This window comes from Pinus tabuliformis, chromosome 3_1 (assembly GCF_031772625.1).
Source record: "Pinus tabuliformis cultivar Carrire ecotype Pingquan chromosome 3_1, CPIR1, whole genome shotgun sequence".
Lineage (NCBI taxonomy): Eukaryota > Viridiplantae > Streptophyta > Pinopsida > Pinales > Pinaceae > Pinus > Pinus tabuliformis.
The window spans coordinates 643,611,901-643,622,334 of NC_142301.1; the positions used below are offsets into that span (position 1 = coordinate 643,611,901).

The 10,434-nt window shown below is 34.3% G+C and overlaps 1 protein-coding gene across 1 annotated transcript; it reads left to right on the forward strand.

Moving 5' to 3' along the window:
* Window positions 1–7,319: 7,319 nt before the first annotated feature.
* Window positions 7,320–10,124, forward strand: LOC149188721 (uncharacterized). Its single transcript, XM_089413089.1, has 3 exons — window positions 7,320–8,841; window positions 8,963–9,038; window positions 9,565–10,124. The coding sequence occupies exons 1-3, from the start codon at window positions 8,401–8,403 to the stop codon at window positions 9,705–9,707; spliced, it is 660 nt and encodes a 219-aa protein (XP_089269215.1). The 5' UTR covers window positions 7,320–8,400; the 3' UTR covers window positions 9,708–10,124.
* Window positions 10,125–10,434: the final 310 nt, after the last annotated feature.

A 10,434-nucleotide genomic window follows, 5' to 3' on the forward strand; every position in this document is an offset into this window, starting at 1 on the left:
TGGCATTCTGTTTCCTAGCAATCTTTTCCACTACCTTCAAAGCACTTTGATAAGCTTCCTCTATGGTTTTAGGGGAAAGAATACTAATTTTGTCTAGGATCTCCATCCGTAGACCATTTACAAACCTTGTTGTTTTCTCAGCGATATCTTCAACATAACCAGCTCTTAGGTTTACTTTATAAAATTCTTCAGTATATTCCTTTACGATCATCATTCTCTACCTCAGGTTCTGTACTTGTTTATGAAGGGCAATTTGATAATCTTTAGGCAGAAACTTGCTCTTCATTCTAGCAACCATCCTATCCTATTTTCTAATCAATGGTTTGTTCAATCTCCTCCTTTCCACCTGTACACTATCCCACCATAGTGTCACATGTAACTTCAACTTGGTGACAACAAACCTGATCCTCTTGTCTTCGTTGATTTCTTCATATCCAAAATATTTATCTAGTTCACTTATCCATTCTAACAATGCCTCTGTGGACAAACTGCCACCATAATTAGAGAGCTTCGGTGTTAGCTTGCTGCTAGCCAACAAAACTAACCTCAATAGCTTAATGTCTAGTCCTTCAATATCTAACCCATCCATGGTGGCTGCGTTTTCCTCCTCAGTGTCATCCCCACCTTCCGGATCTCTACGCCTTCCTGCTTCCACTGCTGCCAAACGTGCAGTTAAAATCCTAACTTCCTCTCCTAACCCTTCATCTGCTACTCTTTTGATGGTTCTTCCTTGACCCCTTCTTCCTACCTCCATCTTTACTAAGAGAAAGGAACAACTTGCTCTGATACCAAAAATTGGTGGCATTCCCAAGGAGGGACACATAGCTATGACCATTTAATTCTTTCGTTTTCGAATTAAAGTCAGTGGCAGGGTTTTGGTATATAGATTTAATGTGGTTTATGGTATTCTGTCCACCCTTTGTACTAGCCTCAGGCTTGCAACCATGGGTTATCACTTTCGCCGAGGGTATTTGGAATTCATTCCTTCTTTGCTATGGTTTGGCTTTGTGGGTGCTCGGTGCTTTCGCCTGGTTCTTGCAATGGTTGGTAAGTATCATGCCTTGCTTGTCCTGTATGGTGGTTTGTTGTGCTTCACTTGTTAGCTGTGGTTTGTTGGTGATATGCCTCTGTTTGGTCTCTATGGTGATACACTTCTCTGGTTTTTAGACGGTTTCAGGTCATTTTCCACCTGCAAGTCTATTTGTCTCTGTCATTTGGCTCAAGCTTCATTTCTTCTCTTTTTTGTGGTGATTTGTATGTTTGATGTTGGGTTTGGTGATGGTTCGGCTATGTAAACACAAGTTCCTGACTAGCTCCTACACACGACGGCTCGATGAACTCGCTCTAAGGTAATCCTCTTGTTCTAATTGCAATTTCACCTTTCATTTTTGAGGTTCTAACGTTCTGGCTCCTTGGTGAGTAGGTTGAACACTTTCATGGCATTTCTGCTAGGCGAAATCCTCTGTTGCGGGTCTCGGCTCTCGTCCTCTATCGTTGAATCGGTCCTCCTCCAGGTAAAACCCTTGCTCCTCTTTCTGGTTTGTTGTTCACTTTGTTTTGGTATTGCATCCCTATCTAACAGCTACCCTATTCTGTGGTGGTGCGTAGGTCCTTCCAGGGGAACGTTGCTCCACGGCTTCGTCCTTGGGATTGTTCGTTGGCTTAGGGAAAACTTGGGTAGGGTCTTTTCGTGGCTGCAACTTTCTCTTTCTTGCTCTGTTGCTTGTTTTGTCTGTAATTTCTCTGTCGCTTGTTCTGTCTGTAATCAGGTATAACCCTTGGGGTTTTGGTTCCTCCATGTATGTAGGTAGTCTCAGAGGTTTTCATGCCCTCGCTGGTTAATTAGTGTTTTAGCCGGTGAACTGTAATGTTTTTGGTTTGCATGGGTTTGGAACCCTCCACGATTTTCCAGGGTTATAGATTTTGTATAGTGAACTGTTAAATGGGAAACGAAAATGAAATGCACAGGAAATGCTTGAAGTGCTGAATATAATAGTACCTGTTTTTTTTGTTGAGGAAAAAGGAAAAAAAATATATGTTGGTGTACCTTTGTTTGGTTCTCGGTTTAAGATGCTTCCTGTTACAAGATTCTTGTCAATGTTATTCAGATTCTTTAATAAATTGTTTCACTGTCTTGCATTTATTTCGATGCCTAAAACATCTATGCACAAGGAAAAATAATAAAACTACTCTACTTCCTTAATGACAGATTTTAGAATTGTTTGCTTCTATAGTGATTCAAAATAGTTGTAAGTTACAATTTCTCAGCTCTCTCTCCTCTGTGGATGGCAGCCTTGTCAATGAGCTCTGGTTTTTTCTTTTCAATGAATCATTAGCAATTTCTTTACAGTTGAGAAATTGTTCCTCAGTTACTTTTTAGTTGTCTAATAGTTTCTTTAAACAAGTCCCTAACTAATCCTATCTTGATCTCCTTGCCTAATTAAAAACAAACAATGGTTGAGTCGGCCTTAATTTTAAATGCAACAAAATAAAACAGAAACTCAAAAAAAAATTCTCTCTGTCTAGCAAAATAAAATAAAATAAAAAAATTTCTCCGTTGTCACCTCTTCACTCGAATGCTCCTGCATCATTGAAGTATTAAAAATAAACCTATTATTTTGTTCTCCATGGTAGATGAAGAGTATAAAGTAGCGACTACAATAACTTGTGAAGTAGTTTGGTTACAAAGAATTTTGGAGTATCTATATGAACAACAGGAACAACCCACAAAATTGATTTGTGATAATCAATCCGTAAGAAGATGAAACACATTGATATGCAATATCATTTTTTTCAAAAACTGATTGTGATTGAGACTATTTATTGCAAGCATATTGATATACAATATTATTTTGTTCAAAATTTGATTGTGATAAAATCTATTTAATACAAATACATAATAATAGGTTGCGTATATTTTACAAAAACATGGCTAAATCACGAGTTCTACAGATTCAAAGATAAATCATTATAGAAAACAAATATCGAAATAATGATTTATTTGTTTATTCTTAATCTATTTGTTATATGATTGTATCTTTAAAAGATAATAAATTGGGATATTTCTTATTGAATGGATTGTGAAGAATTTGTTAAATAATATTAAAAATTGATTGAGTCATTTGCCAATATTTGAATTGGTATATTGTATTATTATATTTTTATCCATCATAATCAAAATACTTGAATTAATATATTATATTAGTATATCATATGGTTCTATTTTTATATTACTTCATTATTGATGAATATTTTTTTTATTTATTTACAATTTCCTTCTATTCATATTTTCCATTTAAAATTGTTTCTATTTTCTTAAAAATCTCTTTGACTTCTCAAACCCTCTCATATCAATATATTCTCCTCTATATCATTCTAGTGTTGATAATCATTTCATCAACTTAGAAAATAAAAAGGTGTCATTCATGGCCACTTGGATCACATTATTCACAGTGTGTTTGTGTTTGATAATCATTTGTTCCATCTTAGAAATAAAATTGTATCAATTTGTTAAACTAACTTTGCTCATGTTATAATAAAAGTGTTTGAAAATCATTTCTAATCTTAGAAAATAAAAATGTGTCAATTGGTGGCCACTGGAATTACATTGTTCACAAATTAGATTTGCTGAATACTATAATAAATTGGTCGGCCTACCATTTTTACTTCACTGCACTATTGTTCACAAATTAGATTCGCTGAATACTATAATAAATTGATAGGCCTACATTTTTACTTCACTGCATTATTCAAAAGTTTTGCTTTCATTATATTCGTATAATTTTTTGTTGATTGATATCAAGAAGGATTCACATTTTCTCATATCTTTTTCTCTTTGGCAGCAATAAAATTAAATTCTTAGGCGATCGAGATGAACCAAAGAGTGACTTCTTTTCGATTCTTTTTTTTCTTTTATCCCATAAATTATTGGGTGAGACCATGGAAAAGCTATGGGAAAACTATTATTTGTAACAGCTCTGGTTGCTGTTGCACTATGTTATTGCGATTATGGAAAGTCCAGAAGAATAGAAATTATTAATGGTAAAGGCTTGGATGATACTCCATTATTGAGCATGACTGATGTCATCAGTGATGGCCACCGAAGATTTTGTAAGAATTCCAGAGTGACAAAAAAGTCAAGCATAGATATCTTTAGATAAAATTTTGAATATTTTCATTGGAATGGCTTATCTTTTGTTTATCTTCCATTAATCCACTTTGCGAACGAATTCAGTTGATGCAAATAAAATAAAATAATAGTTACAGGCCTACATACAGTTTATTAGAAATATAGTTAAAAAATTCCCACATTAATTTATAAAAATTTCAAAAGAAATCTACATGTTCCATAGTGACTTAAATGCTTAAAGAATATTGCGATGTTTACAAAAGTTCATACATGTTCGATAGTAATTTATCTGTTAATAAATTATTTTAATAAATAGAGGATAGTTAATTATAAATATAACACAAATTATAATAATAATAAAATATAGTTATTTAGATTAAAAGAGAAAATAATAATAATAATAATAAGATTTTAAAAAAATAGAAAGACTGAAGGGGGAGAGTATGTTTATGTATAATAATATTTTTTTGTAAACTGAGGCAAGATTCTATTACTAAAAAGAAAGATTACATACACAGGCAGGTCTCCACCCGCCCAGAAGGGAAACCGGGTGACCATCGAAAGTATTTAACAGCCATCCAAAAAAAGTAGATGTTCAGTCTATCTAACCATGCTAAAAACCCCTCTATTCTTACTACAAACAGACTTTTCTTAACTGGAAGCAGGACCATCTAATATTTCAAAAAGACAAAAAGAAGCATAGAAAAACCTCCTATCAGCATCTGCATATTCTACTGTTTCATTGCATCGGGCTTGGCCTCATTTTCTGCCTTGACCTCTATTCCACTTGCTTTAAACATGTGCACCAGTTTGTCCATCTTTCTATCCTGCATGAGAAGAGTTACTTGGATATTCTTCAGCTCCCTTTTAAGGGTGGGCATTCCTTGAGCCAGCTCCACCATTTCCATGGCCACTTGTTCCATGGCCTTGGCTAGTAATCTCTTCATGCCCCAATAGACATGTAATGACTGCTTATATAAAGACATTCTCCCTCTTGTGTGCCCCGGGTCAGGGAGAAAACTCTCCCAGTGTTCCATTTTAGGCTCAGAGAGTTCCTGCATTGCATCTTCCTCTAAGTGGTCTATAATTCTCCGTATGTTGGGATTGGTTTCATGAATATAAGCTTCCTCTGCCTCCTGCAATTTCTTCCTCATATGTATAATAATATGATATAAGAGTATCACAAAGTTAAATGGTTCATAATTATATTTACAGTTATGAGAAATTATGAAATAAATATATTTGAAATTTTTAAAATTATTTATTATATTTAAATTAAAAAATAAAAGGTAAGAATAAGGATAATGTTTAATTGGTAAATTATAATGATTTTATAAATAATTTTAAAATCAAATAAAATAAAAATATCAAAATAAATGTTAAAAAATGCAAAATATAATTTAAAGGGATTAGATTTATTTGTGAAAAATATGAATATTTTTATTATTAAATAATATTTAATCAGTTTGACCTATATATAAGTCAATTGAATTTATTCTGATTGTTTTAAAAAAAATTCAAATCTCATTAACATGATTGGATTTCAAGAATTTCTTTTTGTAAAGTAGCCAAAAAAATATGAACTCGTATGGTCCAAATTAAATGCAATCTTAGCATATATATATATATATATATCAAAAATATTTGTCACTAAAACTATCTATATGATTCTATAATTGTTATTATTTACTTTGATTATCATTTCATTTAAAATTGTGATGAAGTTTTTGTAATACAAGATGATAAAAAGGTAAATATTAATACACATTACGGAATACAAAAGTAAAACTATAAACATTTCAATATTTTTTATAAAATGTTGATAGACATGAATTTATATAATATTTAATAAAAGACTTACTTTCTATACTACCCCTAAACAAAAATAATTAATATACAAGTTAAACTATATACACTTTTTAAAAAATAGAACAAGATCTTAATCATGCATATTTATCCCTATTTTATTATGGAATTTTTTAAATTGTAAATAGGTTTTGTTGCAATTACATGGATTAATATTATGGCTTGACAATACCACATGCCCAAAAGAAACATAACTACCTTGTTTATATAACCCTTTTTTAAATTAATCAATTTAGTAAAAAAAAAGAAAAAAAGACATAACTACTTTAGAGTTAAATCTCAACTTTTGATTTGTTTATACTATTATAAATATTCTAAAATATTTTATGGAGGTTAAATCTTTACCATTCTAAAATACTTTATGGAAGTTAAATATTTACCATACAACTAATAATTGTTGATAAATAAATTAAAAATTAAAATGTTTTTCCAAAATAAACATACATATTAACTCAATAATTTGACACTTATTATCCTACTTTTCAATAATCCAAAATCCATTCGGAAATTGCTTTAGCTTTCATATAACTTACCATACCAAAGATGCCCACTAAATTTCCACTACACCCAAAATACACAATGAGTTTGATTTTTCAAAAAAACTGAGGGAGGAAATTCAATAATCCAAAATACATTCGTAACTTGCTTTATTTTTCAAAAAAACTGAAAGAGGAAATTCAATAATCCAAAATACATTCGTAACTTGCTTTAGCTTTCATATAACTTACAATACCAAAGATGCCCACTGAATTTGCACTACACCCAAAATCCACAGTGAGTTGGGTTTTTCAAAAAAAACTGAAAGAGAAAAATGCAGGGAAAAGTCCAGAAGATAGATATGGAGGTACTGGCACCTGATTCGAGAGTGATCACAGTTCTGTCATGGCATCCCAAATAAGAACTTTAGAATAATAATAGTGGATGGACAAAAGGTGGATAAATCTAGAAGATAGATAGGGAGGTACTGTCACCTGATCCGAGGGTGAGCTCTGGCATCCCAAACAAGACCTTTGGAATAATAATAATAATAATGGTGGATGGGCAAAAGGAAGATTGATGATAAAAGGATTGGTAAGAATCTACCAGGTCCCCTGCTCCGACGGTCCAACCCGATCGACCAAGCACATCAAAACAAAAGCTAAAGCAACTACCCTACACCCCACTGACCCAATGCCCTCCACGTTTTTTTCGACTGGAAGACCCAAAATGCCCGCCCGGGAATTGGTGTCCACCTGACTTTTCAATCCACAGTGCGCTGTACGCTATAATAAAAATTCGATTCCAAATACTGCCCTTACCAATTAAAAATTCCTCAGCGCCGTAACCTTACAGTCACGCGGCCCCGAGCAAATAATCAGACACTTACAGAGATGTCAAGAACATAAAATATATTTTACAGAGGACTCAGTTACCCAATGGAACATGGCAGGCCCTTCACCGCCGCACAAATTGAGAAACCCAGATGTCATGTCGGGTAGTTCGTTTCTGCCACGCTGAGAATCTAACTGCAGCTTTGAATTTAAAAGAGAATTCTATTCTTCGTACCTGTTACTGCGCCTTTTTTTACTTTGCAACTGATCGCTTCTGCTGTCAAACTTATTCCTAATTCTTCTCCCGGCCCCGCTGTAATGGCAGACAAACGAGTAATTTTTTAAAGCGCGGGATAATGGATGAAAGCCAACGGAATACGCCTTTATTGCTTTTTCTCCTTTTACTGTGCAATGAGGAGCCACTTCCGTACGTGACATTAAAGGTTCCAGTGAGCCAAGATCGCTTCAAAGAGTTGCGCTGTATTATAATGGAGGGGAATTTGTTCGACTCAGTCGATTGCTTTCGCTTTTTCTGATACTGGTAGCGATCCCGTGTATGCCATTAAACTTATATACTCGCAATCCAGCACCTCTGAGTCTGCCCTGGGCATCACTGGCTTTCTTTTCGCTTGCTTAGTCTTCTGATTTAATACTAGGCACCATGCAGTAAACCGATTTTCTAAAGTTTCTTGATCGAACAAATACTAAGCACCATACACTAAACCAATTCTCTAAAAAATTTCTTGATCTTCTTAATCTTCCTTTGCTTTAATTTTAAGGTGCTTTAACCAGTCCTGTAAAGATTTTCTTGCTCTTGTTAATCTTCCTTTGCTTTAATTTTCTGGATCTTCTTAATCTTCCTTTGCTTTAATTTTAAGGTGCTTTAACCAGTCCTGTAAAGATTTCCTTGATCTTCTTAAGCTTCCTTTGCTTTAATTTTAAGGTGCTTCAACCAGTCCTGTGAAGATTTTCTTGATCTTCTTGATCTTCTTTTTCTTTAATTTTAAGGTGTTATTTTGTGTCCCTGTTTTTTGGCCTCCATATTTACTCATTAGTATTTCCCCAGCCCTTCTGTTTCGGCAAATCTTTTGCAAAATGAAGGGAATTGATATCCTGTGCGCGTCCCCTGCATCGACTGCAATCTGCTCGACTCTCGAACGGCGGTCTCTTGACAGAGAAAGAAGCCAGTCGCGGTTGCTGGAGCGACAGGGCAGCAAAGCTTTCGAGCCGAGCAATATTCTTCCCGACCAGAGTCGAAGAGATCAGCGTCCCAGAAAGAGCACCGAGCGCCGACGAAGTAATGCCGACCAGAGCGCCAAGGGAATCGAACCGAGTCCGAGAGAAGTCGAAGAAAATGCGAGAAGGTCGACGCACAGGTCAAGCAGTAACTATATAAGCCGCTTTAGTTGCAGCGCCATTGATCAGTTGGCGATTGTTCCGTACAAGGCATCTCCTGCCCCGAAGGTTGTAAAAAAATGTCCAGTCATCAATAACGATCCTCTGCTATCTTCCACGTCATTGACGGACGGTATTGAGGTATGCCATGCAGAACTGGAACCTGCAAAATATTCACTCTTTGTATATCTGACTCAGCCATTTCTTCTGGGGAAGAATCCATTTGAAACGAACGTTACATAATTTTTGTTTTTTGGTACAGGTGGTAGTGCTGAGGGTGTCGCTCCATTGCCAGGGCTGTGTAGGGAAAGTGAGAAAACACATTTCAAAGATGGAAGGTAGGCAGATTGGACTTGCATCTTGCCTTCTTGTAAAAGAAATCTCATGTCTTCCAGTATTTCATGAACTTCTGGTAAATAAAATATCTGATGATAAAAAAATCTCATGTCTTCCAGTTCTTCATGAACTTGGGGTAAAAGTAATTAATAGAATCAGAGAATTAATGTTTCTGTGATTGTGATTATGATTATTATCAAGTATTTGAGATATATTTTTGGGATAATTACATCGAAATTTATTGGTCGAAGTGTTTCGAGCTAGTTAATCTGGTTCATTGTTAAGACAAGATGAACTACACTTACTGGTTTAAAAAAGTCACAAATGAATTTCGATGTGATTATCACAAAAACATGTCTCAGAGAATTAATGGAATATTTTAAAAATTTATATATCTTTAGATTTCCAAATTGCTCTAAAACCTACCCTACACATAACCATACCCTAGGTTGTTTATAAATTAATTCACTGATAAAAGAAATATACAAGCTCTGAACTGATTGTCTTCTTGTCGCCTATGCACACCAGGGGTGACATCATTCAGCATAGATATTCCGAAGCAGAAGGTGACAGTAATAGGAAACGTGACGCCATCAGGAGTACTGGAGAGCATTTCCAGGGTTAAAAAGAACACAGAGCTATGGTCCAGCTCAAAGAGCAGCAACTGTTAAAAGAATAATACAGTAATCTATGGCCTGACAATATTAGTTCCATCTCAATTGCCATTGGGATCGGGTACAACATAGACTCTCAGACAATTGGAGTCAAGCCAATCTAAAGGTCTGCATCTACATAGTCAGTCTTTCGGTGTGATCTGGAGCAATATGAGCAGCTGTACTGATATCTGGAGCAACAAGAGCAGTAGCTGCTGCAGCAAAGCAGGGGGCACCATTTTGACATCCCAACCAAGAACCTGCCTTTTCTTCATGAATCTTGACCGATTCTAGTATAGTCGGTTTTGTTTTCTACTTAATATCAATGTTGATTTCTGCTAATGGAATCTTGGACTAAAATTAGGATTGTAGAGCACGTCACATCTCAAACAAGTAAATAATAGGTTGGGATGGATTATCTTATATTTAAAAGTATTTGATTGTATCTATACACTTTAAATTTATCACCCGTAGCAAGCATTAAATATATTTTTTATGTAAAAAGTAATTGATAGCATAAATTATTGTATCTAATACTCTTTTCATGTCAATGCATAAAAAAATTAATTATTAAAACTTGTGATTAAGTTCCATTTTGTAAGCTACATTATAATAGTTTATATCTTCTTTAACTTTTGAAGTTAGATTTCTACTTCAAAATATTAAAACAAATAGAATTGTTAAAGTTTTTAAGGAGTGAGATTTTTATAGTTGAATTTACAAAGTTAAGATTCGAAACTGTTTA

Coding starts and splice junctions, on each gene's coding strand:
- LOC149188721 (XM_089413089.1), top strand. CDS start 8,401: ATGAAGGGAATTGATATCCTGTGCGCGTCCCCTGCATCGACTGCAATC. Junction 8,842..8,962: donor CATTGACGGACGGTATTGAG/GTATGCCATGCA, acceptor TTTTTGGTACAG/GTGGTAGTGCTGAGGGTGTC. Junction 9,039..9,564: donor ACACATTTCAAAGATGGAAG/GTAGGCAGATTG, acceptor TATGCACACCAG/GGGTGACATCATTCAGCATA.